The 18,345-nt window shown below is 35.5% G+C and overlaps 1 protein-coding gene across 2 annotated transcripts; it reads right to left on the bottom strand.

The window, feature by feature from the left end:
- Nucleotides 1-1,450: 1,450 nt before the first annotated feature.
- PNISR (PNN interacting serine and arginine rich protein) lies at nt 1,451-18,145 on the bottom strand. Of its 2 annotated transcripts, XM_032214806.1 has the most exons (12): nt 18,038-18,145; nt 14,191-14,299; nt 12,458-12,643; nt 10,414-10,640; nt 7,385-7,571; nt 6,895-7,085; nt 6,387-6,521; nt 5,734-5,833; nt 5,052-5,105; nt 3,705-3,875; nt 2,075-3,185; nt 1,451-1,815 (listed from the first exon to the last, which is right to left on the bottom strand). In XM_032214806.1, the coding sequence occupies exons 2-12, from the start codon at nt 14,276-14,278 to the stop codon at nt 1,788-1,790; spliced, it is 2,478 nt and encodes an 825-aa protein (XP_032070697.1). In that variant the 5' UTR covers nt 14,279-14,299; nt 18,038-18,145; the 3' UTR covers nt 1,451-1,787. The 2 variants fall into 2 exon arrangements, with proteins under 2 accessions (XP_032070697.1, XP_032070698.1); XM_032214807.1 differs by lacking the exons at nt 1,451-1,815; nt 2,075-3,185; nt 3,705-3,875 and having other exon boundaries at nt 4,083-5,203.
- Nucleotides 18,146-18,345: the final 200 nt, after the last annotated feature.

The raw sequence follows: 18,345 nt of genomic DNA on the forward strand, positions 1-18,345 counted from the left end.
AATTAATATACACTGGATGCTTCAAATTTGTATTTGTTTAAAAAAATATCATTTTTCTTGTCCTGGAAGATTGGTGTGTGTGGGGTGGTTGGTGCTCTGAGCTTGGTTGTTTTCTTGCACACGTTTCATTACTTAACTAGATAACATCATCAGGGCTAGAAAGGAGAGGGGTTGCTCTTGGTTTATATGTAAGTGGCATGCTCTGCAAATATGGGAGTGTTGTTTTCTTCTTCTTGGTTCCTTGATTGTTTACTGTTGTTTACTGTTTGTCAAGTGGTAAACAATACATCAATCAAGAAACTACCAACTCAACCAAGCGACTAGAAGACTGTTCAAACAATTGTGGTCACTTCTGGAAACATGCCATATGGCTGCCCAGATCACACAGAGCGGCAGAAAGCTCTGAATATCTTCAAAAGGTAATTATGTGATGCCTGATTGGGGAGGTGGGGATGGAAAAGAGGTCCAAGCCCTGCCCGGACTTGATGGGGATAAAATAGGGGGAGCTGGCAGTGTCCCTGCAATTGGTTGTAAAGGCAAATGACTGGAGGGATGCTGCAGCAGCTCTAATTTTGGGACCAGGTTGTAAGCAGCTTACAGGGGTTCCACTGTAACTTCAATCGCTTAGCAACCAGTCATTAAGCAAGGACTATCAGTATTATGCACCTGGAAAATACGATACATGAAGGTGGTTACTCAAAATCCATAGCACAATATTGACATCTTAATTCCTATTTTTTCAGATATTATGTTCATTAGGATTGTACCAACTCTACTTCCATGAACCCTATAAATTTAGTCTGCATAACTATAAGCTAAATACTAAGATATGCCATTAACTCTTTAAAATAAATGAGAAATCAAAATGAAAGTTCCCATCTCTGATAGGAAGATGTAAGATGCTTAAGCCTACTTTCAACACCAAGATCTCTTTAGAATTCATGTTTACCAAGCAAAAAACTGCTTACTTTGGCATTTATTAAGATGTTATAAACAGCATTTTTATTTGGCAATCATCATTTTAGATGGTAAGTTGTAAGACTGGACTAGTTAAACTTATTAACACAAAGTTATTTTATATAATTATCGTTATAATTACAGAAAAAAAACTGAGTCAAAAGCAGTATTAACTTCTCTGATCATACAAGGAAGAGTGCTGCAAAGCTATAAACTTGTTTCATATGAGTTAAGTTACTTGGACTTACTATTTTTGTTTGGCTAGTTTTGGTATGTCTTACAGTAATTATCCACATTTCATTCACTCACAGTATGATGAAGCATACCATTAAAATAAAACAAAAACCTTTGGGGGTTTTCCCAAACAGTTCTTTTATCAGAGAATTGACTCAGATTTATCCAAAGATGAAACCCAGAAGTTAAACTACTATTAAGCATTTTACAAAAAAAATGCCTTGCAAATAAATATTTAAAATAAATAAACATAGAAGAATTTAAACAAAAAAATGAACTAAAGAACTTTATTGACATCACAATACATTCAATAGCAATTTAAGAACATTACAGCTGGAAGAGAATGACATATTTCATAGCCTTAGGTAAGCACTACTGTTTTGAAAAATGTAAATACAAAGAATTCCTAGCAAGTACTTAACTCCGAGCAGTGTTTCCAAAAAATACAGCTATTTACAGATCTTTTTGTTAAAAAAGGGGTCAGCTTCCATCTACATAGCCACAACTGTAGCCTCTATAATGAGCCTCTATAATGAGACAAGCCCTCAAAAACTCATGGAATTTTTAAATCATTATGACTAGTGTCATATCATTCCTCAGCGTTTACGACGAGGAGTCATTGATCTGAAAAATAAAGAAAAAGTGGGGAAAATTAAAGGGAAAAGAATCATAAAAAGCATACACGTTAGGCTTAATAACTGTATTTCTTTTTTTTAAAGCGATCAAAGGTATTTCCCCATCCCACCAGAAGGATAATCTACAGAAATTAGTTTAATTTGCAAAATATTGATATATATATGTATATATGTTGCAGGCAAACATGAAGAAGAATTGAAATATAAAGAAACATATAAATCAAGCAAAATACTTAAAAGAATACTACCTTGATCGTGATTTAGACTTGTGTTTGCGGCTTGCCTTCTTACCAGACCTTTGAGATTTCTCCATGGACCGTGACCGACTATGCTTTGATTTCTTCGGCTTCTTTTCTTTGCTGCTGCTTCGTGACTCAGAACTGCTCCTTGTGCTAGATTCTGAACCTGAATGCTTTTTGCTCTCTTTGGTAGAACTTTTCTTGCTTTCCTGCCTAGAATCACGTCGTAACATTTTTGAAGACAAAGAATCACTGCGAGAGAAAGTTCTTTCGCTATCTCTTTTTCTTTTTAATCTCTCTTCATGATTGCCAGTTTTACTGTCTTTGTCTTCTTTTTTCTGTTTCTCCTTACGTTTTTCCTGATCTCGCTCCCTCTCCCTGTTCTTTTTTTTATCTTTCTCTATGCTCCTACTGCGTTCCTTTTTTCTTTCTTGAATTTTGCTATCGTGACTATGTTTGTGCCTGTTCCCGCTTATGTTCCTGTGCTGATCTTCACTTTTATGCCTATCTCGACTCCCACTACAAGTGGAATGGCTAGTAAGTCTATCTCTTGAATGACTATCACTTCTACGTCTCTCCCAGTTTCGGTCATGGGAAGGACTATGATTTCGTCTCCTCTCCCTTCTTTCTATACTCTTGTGTCTACTAGATCTCTGTCTTTCTCTTATTTTACCCCTGCTCCTGCTCCTTTCTCTTCTATTTCTATGTGAATAGCTCCTACTTCTGCTACGCCTAACTTTAGGTGACCTACTGTGACTACGTCTTTTTTTTCTTTTGGGGGAGGAAGAATGTGTAGAGCTGCGACTGCTAGCTGAACTACTACTATAAGATGAACTACTAGCTGTGCTGCTGCTGCTACTACTGCTGCTACTTCTGCTATTATTACTTGAACTAACACTACTTGAACTTTTTGACCTACTCCTTCCTGCTCTCTCTTTTTCTTTAATCTCTTTTTTGGGTTCGATGTCTGGTGTTATTTCTTTTGGAGACTTTTTCTTTTCACCAAATGCATCCTCCTCCTCAGCTTCTTTGACATCTTCTAGTGGTGAATTGCTGTCTTGCTCCTTACTGGCAAGTTCACTCATCTCCTTTGCAATTCTCTCATTTTGGAGCTTTTCTTCTGTAAAATATGTGCCAAAGAGAAACAGATCCCAAATCATACAAATAAAGTGGAACCGATACATAACTATTTCTATTCTTCTGGCCAATAACAATGTTAAGATAAAATGTGTTAGAATAGTACTTCTTCCACAATTGTTCCATGGCAGCAAAAATCACTGGATGACTCTCTTGAGAACATACAACAGACGGAGGAGAAACCATAACATGATTTCCTACAATTAGTTTACCATAAGTTCAATAGCTTTACTTGGGTATATAGTATCACATAATAAATTAGACCTGTGCAGATCATCTGATTAGGTGGTTGTGAAAGGTCTCTATGGATCTGTATCACTAAGGTATAAAACAAGCACATAGCATGGAAGGCTATTTCAAGGCCTTATCTATGCATGTGTGCACAAAAGAGGCTGCTGCCCTAACTGCCACATGAAATGCTACACATAGTTAACATATACTAAGAGGTTAAAATAATATTCTATAAGCATAAGAGTCCTTCGCCCTATGCATACACACATACCTTCCAGCTGTTTCTCTAGCAGTAGTTGCTGTTCTCTCTCCTTCCTCCAAAATGCTTCTTGTTTTTGCCTGATTCTGTGTCGTAGTTCCTCATCATCAGTATCAGATGACTCAGAGCCTCTGTCACTCCTCTCATCGTCACTGTCTCCTGATCCATAACCACCCAGTCCACCTGCGTGCATAAAGCCTAGTCTATCACGAGGAAAGATTAATCCTGGTTCTTAATATTTCTGCAGGGCAAAGAAGAGTTCATATTGCCCATCTTTCACTTCTTCACTGAAGAAGCCACTTATTCTGGAGGAAGTGCCAATGCTGGTTGACTGGCGTGTTCAAGGCCCACACATCTGACCTGCTGTTCAGTATCTGGTTTTACTTCATCCGGAATAGCTTGCCATGTTTTCCAGCAAGCAATCGCTAAGATTACATACTTTCTGCTCAATATGAGTGAAAAAGCTCTTTACAGAGCCAGTACCAAATGCTTAGAATACATCAGCAAGAAAATAGACTCTGAAGTGCAATGCCTAAGATCTATCCTTCAAGATATAGTTACAGTGATTTCAGTCAGCTTCAATATCCAGGGCTTAAAAAGTCCCAATGCCAATCAAATGTCTAGTGTTCAGAAAAGACTGTACATTAAAAAGGTACAGATATGCAATAGGAATGGACTTCTCTTCCCCCAAAAGATAGATCTGAAAAGCTGGTAGAAAGTAATCTTGAGCATCTGGTTCAGAAGCATCTTTACTTTCTTTCCCAGGTTCTTAATTTAAAAATTATTTTCCAAATACATTTAAACTAACAAAAGAATTCATCATAGTGGTCAAATAATATATTTATTTAATGTCACAATAATATGGCAGCATTATCAATTTACACTGACATGCAAAGTTTTTACACAATCTATTACAACATAGGATGCAATTCTGAATTTCATATCTAGCATGTTCTAATATAAAGCACTAGCTATGAGAATTCAAAATATGCATTTTGTTGTGTGGGATTTTTGGCAAGACAAAGTAGTAGTTGTTATTGTGGGTTTTTAAATTTAAACATACACTAACACAGTAAAGTTTAAAATAATAATACAAATCATTCAAGTCCATTGTATTTTAGATATCATATTAGATATCTGACCAAAAACACCCAACCTCCAACCTCAGGGAAGGCTTGCACAGAAAGAATACTACAGTTTTCACAGATTTCAGTATAATTTTTGGGAGATAAGTCCTAAGTTACTTGATGCTTGCCTAATGCATACTGGATAGTTTCACACTTGTTTCAATACATATTTAGGAATGCAAGCGACAGCTCTCCCCATTAAGTCCCTCTCAAAAATCAGGAGCATACTTACCAAGTCCAGTGAGGGAAGCCAATGCACTGGACTGTGCCAGCTGTTTTGCAGGAGCTTTGTATCACATCAACAACAGGAACAACATGTTAACACAAATAGCCACGTTTTCATAGTCATGAGAGTCTATGGTATTGTTAAATCTACTACTATTGCTGTTTTGTGGAGGAGAGAAAAAACATTAAACACATATCATCCATTGAAAGCCCAGTAATTTCTGGCCATGACTGTTTAGAAATTAATTAATGGATACAATTAAAAAGGCAGTTCTTTAGAATGAAGCATTAACAGATCAATACATTTTACCTGCAATCAGTATATTAATTTATTCAGTTATATGAAATAAGATTACTGGCTCTTAAAAAAAAAGCTGAATAGCAGGATCACAAAAACATTTAATTATACAAGTTTGACTTATAGGAGTTTTTTCCTCATCTAAATTTCAACTAGAAAATTCTATTTAAAAACTCAACACAATTTTTAAAAAGTTAAATTGAAAAAATGAAATATTTAATGCTAGAAACTATGCAGAACAACTATATATGATTACAAATGATTTTTTGGAACTTTACATTTAAATTATTTTAGGTACAAATATTATATATGAACATATGCTTATATACTTTAAACTATTACAAGACATGCACAAGGACAATTAATGAACCTATTAGAAGCCTAAACATACCTTTTATTGCTTTACGATGGACATCTTTAGCCACATAATAAATTTCTTCATTGGTGACATCTAGGAGAATTTCTGTCAGCAACATTTTTGTCAGCAACATCTGAACAAATTTAAAGATAAACATTCATTCAGATGCTCAACTACACCAATTCAAGGCATCTCACTTCTTGAAAAAAAAATAGCAAAGGATTTGGTAACAGTAAGAGAAACAGCATATTTATGCCAACAATAGTTATATGGCGTCCTATGCAAAATATCAAGTAAAAATATGTTCCACAGTAAATCCTCATTGTAACAGATCTCAGTTTAACACATTTAATGCAACAGATGTATCAGCACACCAATAAAATTTCTATCTAGCAACAGTTGCTTGTTGTCTCCATTAGAATAACTTGACTAAAGAATAGCAGCTTTTCTGAATATTTAAGGATGAAATCTTTAACTGCTTTACTTCAATAATGATTAACAATCAAAAGAAACCTTCCTAGTTAAGCTTAAATATATTTCTTTCAAATTACAAATTGATAATTAAATTTTATCAATTAAGTTTAAAAAATTAAAATTTAATACGAAATTATTTTTCTTAACTATGGCGCCTATTATATCAACAGTCAAATGTATGGTAAATACAGTGATCCAAAAATGAATTGTACCATCTGAAAATCCTTTTCTTCCTCCGTCATTTCTGGTTCACTCTGCTCCTCATGAGCAGTTGGAGATGGGCTTCTGGTGACTTTTCCACTACTTATAGCCTCTACGTTATCAAAATCCTCTTCTTCATCACTATCCTATAAAACAAGAAATGTAGCTCTTCAACAAGGAACTTTCATCTTTCAAATGTTGACTAGTCACACTGACAAAATCAAAAAAGATATTGATGCAAAAGGAAATGACAAGGTTAAGGTCTATTTTGCCTGATCAAGACTGCCTGACACATTCCATCATTTTGCCAAAACAAAGCCAGTATTTTGGGCAGGACCTTGTAATTAAAATTACCCATCTGCTTTAGAAGCCTGACAAATAAGGAAAAGTATGGACAAACTACTGCCTGTGCTACCAACATTGTTGGTAAAATACAACTTTATTTTCCAAAAAAATATTAAAATGAAGCATTTTAAATATGCAAACATGTACATACTGTACAGGAATTTTCCCACTTACAAATTTACTTTTCTGTGGTAACCGAGGTCCACCCTCTTCTCCTGGTTCTGTAATTTCCTTCTTTTCCTTTTTAGACAGTTGAGAACGCTGCTGTTCCATTCTCTCTTTTTCTAGCTTCTTCTGTTTTTCCCTTTCCATCTTCTCTAAGCCCTCACGAATCCAAGCGGGTAGTGTTCTACGTTTAACAGCATCTACAGCATCATAAAATAAATTACTTAATAAATGCATACTTTCTGAGCCCTATCAGGGTTTTTAAAAGTTAACTGTCTCTAATAAGTTTTATAATTCTTTCCATGGGCCATATCGGAGAACATTTGTTAGGCTGTAGCTGAAGGTCCATAAGTTGTTCTATTTAAGATGAAGCACAGATAAGTGAAATTAAGTACAGTACGCATAACTCCATTATGGGACGTGGCACTCAGTGACCAACAACATGTATTTTCAAAATGTGTGTATCACGTACATTAAACTAAATATACTGAAGACATACCAATTTGAGGGGGTTCCTGTTTCACCGGCAATGTGATTGGTGATCGCTGGCGGTCTCTAAATGCTGGCCTTTCCCTTCGATTTTGAGGAGGTGCAGGAGGTGCTGGAGGTCCTGGAGGCCCTGGCGGTCCAGGCTGCCAGTAAGGTGGATGAAACCCACCTTGAGGTGGACCAAAAGTGGTCCCATGCTGAAAAAGTAATGAAGTTCATTTTTCTTTAACTCAATGCTACAGATTCCCCTAACAGTTTCTCAGTAAAAAGGTGAAATGGAAAAGAAAAGAGGAAAGGAAAAGAAAAGAAAAGAAAAAAGGACTGTATAGAATTTTTTTTGTTTCTTCTAGAAAGTCTGGAGTACTTTAGGGAGAACGCAAAGATTAATGAAACAAAAAAGGAATTTTTACCATTTAAAAAGCAATTTTGTAAGAGAAGTCCATGCTGTATTACACTATGACATTAGAAAGTTTTAAGAGCAATATATAATATACTGGAATCTTCCATTGAGGAAATAGACACCCAAGAGATTTATAGGAACATAAATTATTTTTTATTTTATTGAGGGTTTGGCATTTATTTGTAGGTCATCAGGATATACCTAATATTCTTATCTTATTTTTCTGAAGTAATTTTGACAGGCATAGGGAATTAAATCACATGCATTTCTAATAAGCTTATGATACTATATGGTTTTTATATTATATAAATGAATTGTCATGCATGTCTAAGCAAACAAATCTAAGTAAATTATTAGGTCAAATTCTCATGATCAATTCTCACTTCTAAGCAAAAAGTAGCATATTTTATTTAAGTAAGTAAATAACCTCTTTATGGTTAAAGGATATGTTTAACGTCAGAAATAGAGCATGATGTGCATGAAAAAACATTGGTTTTTTTAATTGAAAGATAATTGTAAGAAAACTACCCATACTCTTTTTAAAGGATTTGTACAATCAAGCAATTTTTAACTTTTTTTAAAAAAGTATTTGCATATTACTGAAATTGAGTATAACTGTTTTTCAGAGTATGTGTGAGAAGGGAACATGCATTCTTTTAAACATGAATCATGATTTCAGGAAATAAAATCTACTCATTATCAGAAATAAAACGATCTAATGTTTTCCTAATGATTTGGGTTTTAGGTGCTATCAGCTCTTCTGGAAATGTGGATTTAAGAAATGAAATCATTTCAGTTGTGGGGTGTGATGTTAGTTTGGGTCCTCGCAATGCACCCTGGATAGCACAGTCGTGTGACCCAAACGACTAGCAGCAATTGGCAGCCAGGCTATATTGAAGAATTGGCAGTTAACGACAGTTGGCAACCAGGCATCTTTGTAGAACTTCTGGCTCTCTATATACATGGCAAGGGATTAAAATCTACTCCTGCCTGGTGGCTCCCTGTCTTGAGCCATATTGCACTATCAGCTCTACGAAGACAGAAAGCCTTAGTGAAGGAATGCAACAAAATTATCTAACAACTTTGACAACACACAGTGGAAAGCCACATGGACTGCTGAATGCCCAGATACAGGCAGTTACATAGATGACCCTACACAAAAGGTGCCAGGTTTTGACCTTCCTCGCCAGCTTTGGTCAACTCTGAACAGGATCCGTATGTGACTGTCGTGCTCCTCGACAAAATATCCATCACATTGGGTAGTCTGTATATTAACATTTGAACTGCTATAAATCCATGTATTTTCCATACACTAAATAAATAAAAAATTTCAGTTGCATGTTGTTACTGTTAAAAGAAAATCTGCTACAGAAAGCTAGTCAATCATGTCATTGTTCCACCTTCCCTAAATTATATCTAATTGTTAGATAGTGTATATATCAAAGTGGCTAAAGGTGTATGCATCATGATTCTTCATCAATTGTGTCTTCAATCTCAGTTCCATTAATACATCAATGTGGGTCTATGGGATGGGATATACTTTATTCAAAACTTCAGATGACCAATCTACCAAATTATAGTTTGCAACTTTTAACAAACTATATAAGGACATAAAAAGTTAACTTATTATGAACAGTCTCTTCATTTACTTTGTAAATATCTATGAAATGTAACGCCAACAGTTAGTATAGCACTAACACATAATTGAGAATAATGTAGCCATACCTTGTGCTCCTGAAACAATACACTTAATGCTGTCTAGGTCATACCAAGGACTTCATTCATAAATATAACATCCAGAAACATGCACAGATAACAGATGTGCAGAAATTCTTGTGCCCCTCTCTCCTTTCAATCTAGAGACTAATTCTCTACTTTCACCAAAATGAATGGGAATGCCTAGGTATATCAAAGTGATCCAGTGTGTTTTTTAACTAACTAGCCCCAAATAGATGAAATAAATAAAATTGTATTCTACAGTTCTGATTTAACTCCAATTTCAGAATGGCTAAAGATGTATGCATCATGATTCTATACAACATTTACATTTATGTTAACTTTTGTATTTTTTATACATAATTTTATTTACAAAAGTATTATTTATTCAGAAAATAGGGAGAAACCCAACATATTTTCAGGCTTATTTTCTTAGATTTAGTAATAAGTAATTAATCTCATCATTGTGATGTCAATATATTTCTCCTTTACAAAACATGAATCTGTTTTATATAAACACAGCTATCCCTTATATATTTTTAATATATAAATATCACATGGGAAGTTCAAAAGCAAAACAAAAACAAAAAGACCCCCCCCAAAAAAACTTAGTAAAAAGTATAAAAGCAGATAAAAGGAAGTATCATGTAAATAAAATTTACATTTGCCTGCAGTTGAACTTTCTCTGACCTTTCATAAGTGATCCCAAACAGAACACATCACACTAATCCAGTGTAGCTCAACATATGTACAGTATCACAGCCAATCTGATAAAGAATACAGTTGATAGAACAACTAATTGAGCTGTTTGTAATGTTTGTAAACAAATCTATTTTAATAAACAAGTAAACTCTGTTGAAATCTGCTTTAGAGCAATGCTGCCGGAACTCCACATGCTTATATTAAAATAACAAAAGTTTCACCTGATAGTCAAACTGGTTCACTGGCCCCATTGCAAAGTTATCAGGTGGTGGTCCCCCAAAGTTGTGATTATTTTGATTAAATATATGCCTGTTGTCAGGGGCAAATTCCCCACTGTCCTGACTGTTACTGTCTTCAGATGGAGGAACAATATCCATTGATCCAGGGGCTGGAGGAATCCAGGGCTGATCTGGAGGCGGATGAGGCGGCTGGTGGGGGATGTTCCATTCTGTTTTGATGTCATAACAAAAAATGTTAATAATCATTTTAATCAGTGTTTAATCAGGCTGTATTGATTTTTATAATGAAGGATGTATCATCAAACATATCTGGTTTTCATTTTTGTATGAATCCAAATTATGTTTAGTAGTCCTTTGTATGAACAGTATTTAAGCAAACCACATCTATTACAGGGAAAGTCTATATTATATCAGCTAATTTCCCCCCTCAATCTGGCCTTTTAGATCTGAAATGCAATTTCAAGGATAAAGATAAGAATAATCTCCCACATCAAAGAAAATATTGATGTCAAATAAAATGGATGTGAGCTACAAAAGCTATGTAATAATATATTTATTAGTGTTTAAGTTGCCACAAAACTCTTGTTTATGCTGGCACAATATCCCTTTGGAGAATAATTATTTATGTCAGCATCTCCAGCTATTGTGGATTATCACTTTCAGCATCTTCAGTGCATATAACCAATGGCAATTCTGGATATGGTTGACAAAGAAGTAGTTCAATGAATCTGGAGAACACTTTCTAGGGATCAACTTTAGTTGAAAAAAGAGGCCCAAAAGAATATCATTTTTTGTAGAAACTGGTTATCTTACACAGCAGAAATTGATGACTTTATGGTACTCCATGTTTCTGAAGCCCAACTCACAAGAGTGCTAGCAAGTATAGTAAAATAATGGATATCAGAAATTGAAGTTCAATCATATTTGTGAAGCCACAATTTTTTATGTTACAGAATATGGACATATTTAAAATTTTAAAGTAGTAAGACCAGCTGCTGCAACAACATCACAATATTTAAAATGACTATATTGTCTTCTTCCAGTGAACACTTTGAAAAACCTGTTCTATAATTGGTACAATTAATCCTAAAATGACAAAAAGTCAGGAAGAATAATGTTGAATGCTAAGATATCAACGGACACACACACACAAACAGCCCAAAGAGAACAAGCCCAGTTTTTGCAAGTTCTTTAAAAGGCATGCAGGTATTTGTATAAGATAAATCATAAACATGACAATGTGCAACTTGTCTGAAACAAGAACGATGGCTGACCCAGTGAAAAATTTCCTCACATCTATGTTACCATAAATTGATATCATGTCCCATTTGAAGATGAACTGCTCTTTGAAATACTATAGTCTAAAATGTATTTTTAAAAATTGATTCAATTGCTTATTGCAATCTTTTTACAGTACATATATTCCTTTATCAAGGGTAGTTTCTGCTGTAAATTTCTGTTCAATTCAAAAACCAATGAATATTCTTTACTTTCACTCAGAAAGATAATTTGTTTTTTGTTTTTTTTTAATTCAAGCAGCAGAAACTGTTTCAATGAATACTATTCTAAAATGCTTTTGGGAGCAAGCATTGAACTGAATAAAATTATTGGGGAACTATGAGAATAACTCTGTCCTATTGGTTTATTGCTAGTCCTTTTCAATTTTTATGCCTGTTCTAAACAACTTTGAATTTATGTAACCTTTCTAATAATTTGTAGTATAATCAAATTACAAAGCTTGATTTTCAAAGCATTTGCAGATTATTTTCTGATCACAATCTGAATCAATATATGAAGTTGGAGGCAGGGAAATCCATAAGAGATCATATATCTCTATAAGCAACAGTTACTTGGGAGAATCAAAGGTTCTTGTTCTTCCCATAAAAGAAAAGAAAAGAAATTTTGTCCTAGCTCAATTTTGGCCAGTAACTAAATCAGATTTAATTTGTAGTAGTGCTCTTGTAAGAATGTTATCCACAACTAGGAAGATTCCAAGTGCAGTGAAAAAAAAGGACCAACAACATACCTGGCTGCCACATCCTGTTGAAATTTGGATCATTCTGAAAATTACCATGGTTGTTTGGACCAGGTTCCATTCCTGTCATCTCCTGGCCATTTGGCATCATTCCTTGCTGTTCTACTACACCCTGCTGGCCTGACGCTTCCCGCTGAGCAATCCATGCCTGAGCTAATGCAGCCCAGTCAATTTGGCCTAGAAACAGAATTAGATTTTCAATATATAGATTTCCACAACACAACCAAGAATTGGATTTTATTCATACTCCAATCCTCCATTTTAAAAAATCTGCATCATTTATGGCTATCTTTTGGAGGCCTCTAAACATTCATACCACACCACACATAGCAATTCTCTGCTGACCTAATGAGAAATTTGAGCTTTTCTGAATTAAGAACTTAGTACTGAAAAAAATATCCAAAGCTTTACAATTCAATCCTGAACATGGACCAGTTTCAGCGTTTTTTAAAAATTTAAGCACCTATATGAACATTCAGATATAAACTGATATCCCATGAGAGTGAATGAATGAAAGAGATAAAAAGAGAGAGATCACTGACATAGATGTGCTTCTTACTCTTCTACAAAACACTACTTCTGAAAGAAATAATTGTACTAGACAGGCAAACAGAGTATTGGTTTATTGCAACAATGTAACAATTAACAGAACTGGAACACTGGCCTCAAGTTAGTACATCCAGACCTGCTGGATATAATGAATGTATAGACTATTTATTCTTTTCTACTTTCTTGTTTTATAAAAGAATAAAAAGCTATTAAAACATAACAGAAAGATAGCATAAGCATATAAAGGAAAAGGCATGCATGTAACTTGTTTGGCTAAAATAAAGCACATTTTAAAGAAAAGGTAGAGATCACACCACTTGCAGTGGGTGGGCCCAACATTTCTTAAGAGTATGGGGATTTTAAATAGCAAAATGGGTGACTTAAGCTTCTTGGGGTATCAGGTTGCTCCTTTTTGCCCTTAACTCTATCATCAATAAATAAAATGGGGAAAAAGAGGAACCTCCAATTCTAGATATGTCACAACATTATTGAATATATTCTTTCCAAGCCTCAGAAGTCAAGTTTTTTTTTAAAAAAAAACACCAAAAAATTAGTGAAGTTCCTGCCACAAGAAAGTTGCCCACCTCATCTTAAAGAAGGAGCTCATTAACTTTTTGCCATCAAATCTACCTTAATGTAATGTTAATGTACACACCTCTATTAAAAATCCAAACACTAAAATCAACATAATGAACTATATAGAAAACAATACAATGAAACTTCGGAAAAAGGTGGGTTTGTTCTAATAGTGTATTTCTCAGTATTGTTACATATAAACAGCTGACATAGATATTATAATAGTTCAAAACACCTTCATTGTATATTAGCAAGTTGGGAAATGCTCATTGGAAGAAGATGTTGTTTAAGAATAAAAGCATGCTGGGATAGAGAATAAATCATTAGCTCAGCACATATTGCTGCTTACCATCATTTTCTCCTATTCACTTAAGAGTCTAAAGGAGTACTTACAAGCAATATAGAAGCAATCTGTAAAACTTTCAAAAGATTGTAAACACTAAAGAATAGTTTGTTGGGTTTTGATTTAACAGGTGGGTTTTTTTTGGTGAACTCATCACTAGCAATCTTTCCTATGTGAATGAAAGAGAAACTAACCCAGTTTATAAAATGTGGAGTTAACTTTAATGCTGAAGGCACAATCACAGCTATTTACTTACTTGGATCTTGCTGATGCTGAAATGACTGCATCCATTGTTGCTGATTCAAAGGCCACTGTTGCCAAGGCTGCCCACCTTGATCCCACATCTTTAATTATTTATATGTACTCTATTGGAGCAAAAATAACATTTCAAATTTGAGTACAAGCTTCACTTAAGCCATTCAACTGTGTACAGTGACATCCAACCTTTTCTAAACTACCCAATCAAAACTATCCAAGCCTTGTTTCAAAAGATTTTTTATGATATTCTTGTAATCAAAACATTCCACAGAAATTATATAGGATTTCCCCGAAATTTGCAACATCAAACAAAAATATTTGAATGTAAGTATTTTACCATTCTGGTTGCAAAAATTGTCTATCAAATGTAAAGTGCTACAAGGTCTGCTATCCTGGATTGACCTTCAGAATTTAAAAGCCATAAGTTTTAGTTTCCTATTATTTTAATTTGATTTTCTACTATATTTTTTAAACAGCCATCATTTATACAAAAATCTTTGGAAAACAGAAAGAATAAGTGGAAAAAAACATTTACTGGGGCTAACAATGTCAACTATACTTTACTTTGAGTCACACCATTTTAGCTCTGTGGCCTTATATATCATAAAAGCAAATCTGATAACCATTAACCAGATAATCACTGTTAGAAAATTATTTTCTCCTCTCTTCACATGGTTCCTATGCAGATTACACAACTCTGAACAATGCTACATCACATTTTATATAGTATAAAAATTAATTTTCAATCCCTTTGCACCATTAAATACTGCATTCAGAATACATGAAATACAATGTTTTATTTGGTATACAGACTTTTCTGGCAAATAGGCACAAATCTGCAAAGTTATCCTAATATAATCTTTCTTACATATTTGTTTTATAATTTCACATATTGCCCATTATCTTTTAAAATCATATTCAAATGGCCTAGTTTTCTGGGTTCCACTACAGAAGTTTATCATGGAATTCAGGCTCTATTTGATTGTAAGACATATTTGTTGAGCACCTCTAATTATCAAAATACTACTTTATCCCAGAATTTGCTCATATCTGTGAATAAAGCTTTGGTGGATATATAAAGTGCTTTAACACCCAGAAGAATCAAGAACAATACTATAACTCCTATAATATAAAACATAGCTGCAATGCCACAATGTCAGTATTTATGATTTTGTCCTCTCCCTCTTGGTGGCATGCACTTTCTCTTTGTATTTTTGCAGCAAACCAAGGACTCACCTAAAATATCCCTACCCAAAAGATTATAACTAAATATGTGCCACAACATGCACATTACTAGATGCCTACAACTTTAAAATCTTTAACTTCCTGCTTCCACTTTCCATTTTTATGGGAGATAACATCAAATTTGGATGCAATAGACAACATTTGGGCCTGCACACCTCCCTGAATTAATGGAGAAAATCTGTTAAATCTAGATTTTATGCTTCAGGAAAGTTTTGAAATAGGCAGGTTATTGGGAAAATCAGTAACAGCAGAAAGTGCTGAGAAAATTGAAGTAGTAGAAATGTAAAATTCTTAAGATGAAGAGAAAATCTTCAAACATTTAAGCAAGAACGCACATTCCAAAAACTATAGCCACTTCTAGCAATTTTCTGTCTATAAATAAATTACTTTTCTTTATTGGTCCAACAGACCACACTGGTACACAAGACATTAAATATAAGCTAAGAAGAATAGGACAAAAAAAAATCTGCTGATGATGTTACCTAGTCTACTAACGAAACATTCAGAAACTAAACTGAAACAAACTTGGAAAGGAAACAACTGCCAAAATAATATTGTGCATATACAGTAATTGCACGCAAGAAAAAAATCCCCTAGTTCATGCTATTGTCATTTATGATAGTTCTCTTAGAGACTGGTTCAACATATCACAATGTTTCTTTACAAAAAAAAATAACAATAAACTTAATATAAAATGCCTTCAATTTACTGAACATTGGATGGAAATATGGTAAATGAAGTTTGTAAGCGCAAAAACCTCTTAAGCACCACATACATATTTTCCTAACATAGTATAATCAGGAAGCTTCAGAAATAATGACAGATTCATGCAAAAACATCAATGAATCTAAAACAAATACAGGCAGTCCTCAAATTACAATAGTTCATTAGTGACCATTTGAAGCTACAAGAGCTTCAAATAAAAATGCAGGATTGTCATGGTCATGTGATCTAAATTTGAATGCTTGGCAACTGGTTCATATTCATGAGTTACAGCATCCTGTGGTCATCTTTGATATGATCATCTTTTGCAACCTTCTGACCAGCAAAGTCAATGGGGACAATTGTATTACTAACTTTACAACTGCAGTGGTTTACTTAATGACCATGGCAAGAAAGGTCATAAAATGGGGCAAAACTCACATAACAAATGTCTTGTTTAGCAACAGAAATTTTGAGTTCAAATATGAAAAGTTGAGGACTGCCTGTATTTCTGATTTCGTTTAGAAATTCTAAGTAAAAAATAGTCCCCTCCACCACTGATGAGTATTCCTATTAAGCATTATTTTTAAAAACATATTCTGAGAAATGTACAGTCTGAAATATGATATGAAAATGGCATTACATTACAAAGTTATAAATATGACATGGATACCTACAATACATCTAATTATGCTGCTTTTGTTTACAACACCAACATTTCTGAAAGTAAATTGACCAAGGTTATTTATTCCACTAAAATGACAAATCTGTTAGTCACCTGCAGCCCACAAGGAAAAACACAAGGGGGACCTAATCTAGAGACAACCAAAGGAATGGTTGCTTTACAACTTAGCTTGTTTCTCATCTTTTGCTTTTGTTACCTTTCGTACAACTGAAGTGAGGTTATCACTTTTTTCAGTCATTATGGATTGGACTCCCTGAACTGGCGAAGACAGAATCCCACTCTACATTTTGAAACCAAAATCCAGACCCAGAGAAGTTCTATTGTTTCATAGGTTTCATATTAGGTTCGGCAAACTACTTCCAATAGTTGTCAGCCTGACCATTTTTGGGCCGTCCAGGGACTAACAGAAGACAGCAGCTCTTTTTGTTGTACGTCACACACATCCTCTAATGTAGAATTTCAGGTACTATTTAAATCATTTGTGGACAGGGGGTTCCTATTGAAACTGGAAAAAGCCTCCTGCTGAATAAACACCCATAGGGTGAGACTAACCACATCAGGATATATATATTAAGTAGAAGTTCTTTTATTCCATTGCGAGAGACACACACAACTTTTACCCATCTCCTAGCTATCAGCAATGCCGCATAAGGTCGGCCCAGCATGTTTACAACACAATGTGAGAGCGCTCCTGGCTCCTGGCCTTCTCACGTGGCAACCATGGCAACAGAACTAAGCCGTCGCCCCAAGTGTCAATCCAGGCTATTTATCCCGTTGAGATTAGGGGCCCTCAACGCACGCGCACATGAGGCTCGTATAACGAGCCCAATCTCAGCCCGCCGCCTGGATAGTCCAGCAAGATCAGGGCGCATGCGCACAACAGGGATCAGGTTTTTCCTCTCTCCCCGCCTTCCCCGCCCCTACCCCCCCCCCCCCGCCCGCAGCCCGGTTACGACTACCGCGAATGCGCCTGTAAGGAAACGATCGGCCACCCGAAGAAGTGAAGTAAACTTGCGCCCTCCCCACCAGGTTCTTAATCCGAACCCAGAGCACCAGCCTTGCATCTTCTTCCCCACCCCCTTTTGCCTCGCCGCAGCGAGCTCCGCCTTTTCGGAATTCAGCGCCGAATCCAAATGGTGGTGGAAGAATAATCAATTATCCGGCTGCCTTCCTCCTGTTCTCAAACGCAGCCGCTACGCAGGCAGTTACTCACCCCGCCCGCGCCTTCTGCGCTGACCGGTAACACTCGCAGCGCTTCGGCTGCCCCCGTCCCTCCGGTTAGCTTTGCGTTAACCACACAAAATGGCGCCCGCTGTCACTCACCCGGAACAGCAAGCTTACGTCACTGCAACCCGGCGGAGAAAACTCTGCCCTTTGAGTCTATCCGCCATCTTAAGTCAGGGCGGAGGCGTTAGACCGAGAGACATCTGGAGGGGGAGAGTTCCGATTGCTCCTCTAACGGCAGCAGCTGATAGGAATGATAGTACAAAGATCTGGGAAATTTACCCAGCCATGGCATTA

This window comes from Thamnophis elegans, chromosome 4, assembly GCF_009769535.1.
Source record: "Thamnophis elegans isolate rThaEle1 chromosome 4, rThaEle1.pri, whole genome shotgun sequence".
Classification (NCBI taxonomy): Eukaryota; Metazoa; Chordata; class Lepidosauria; order Squamata; family Colubridae; genus Thamnophis; species Thamnophis elegans.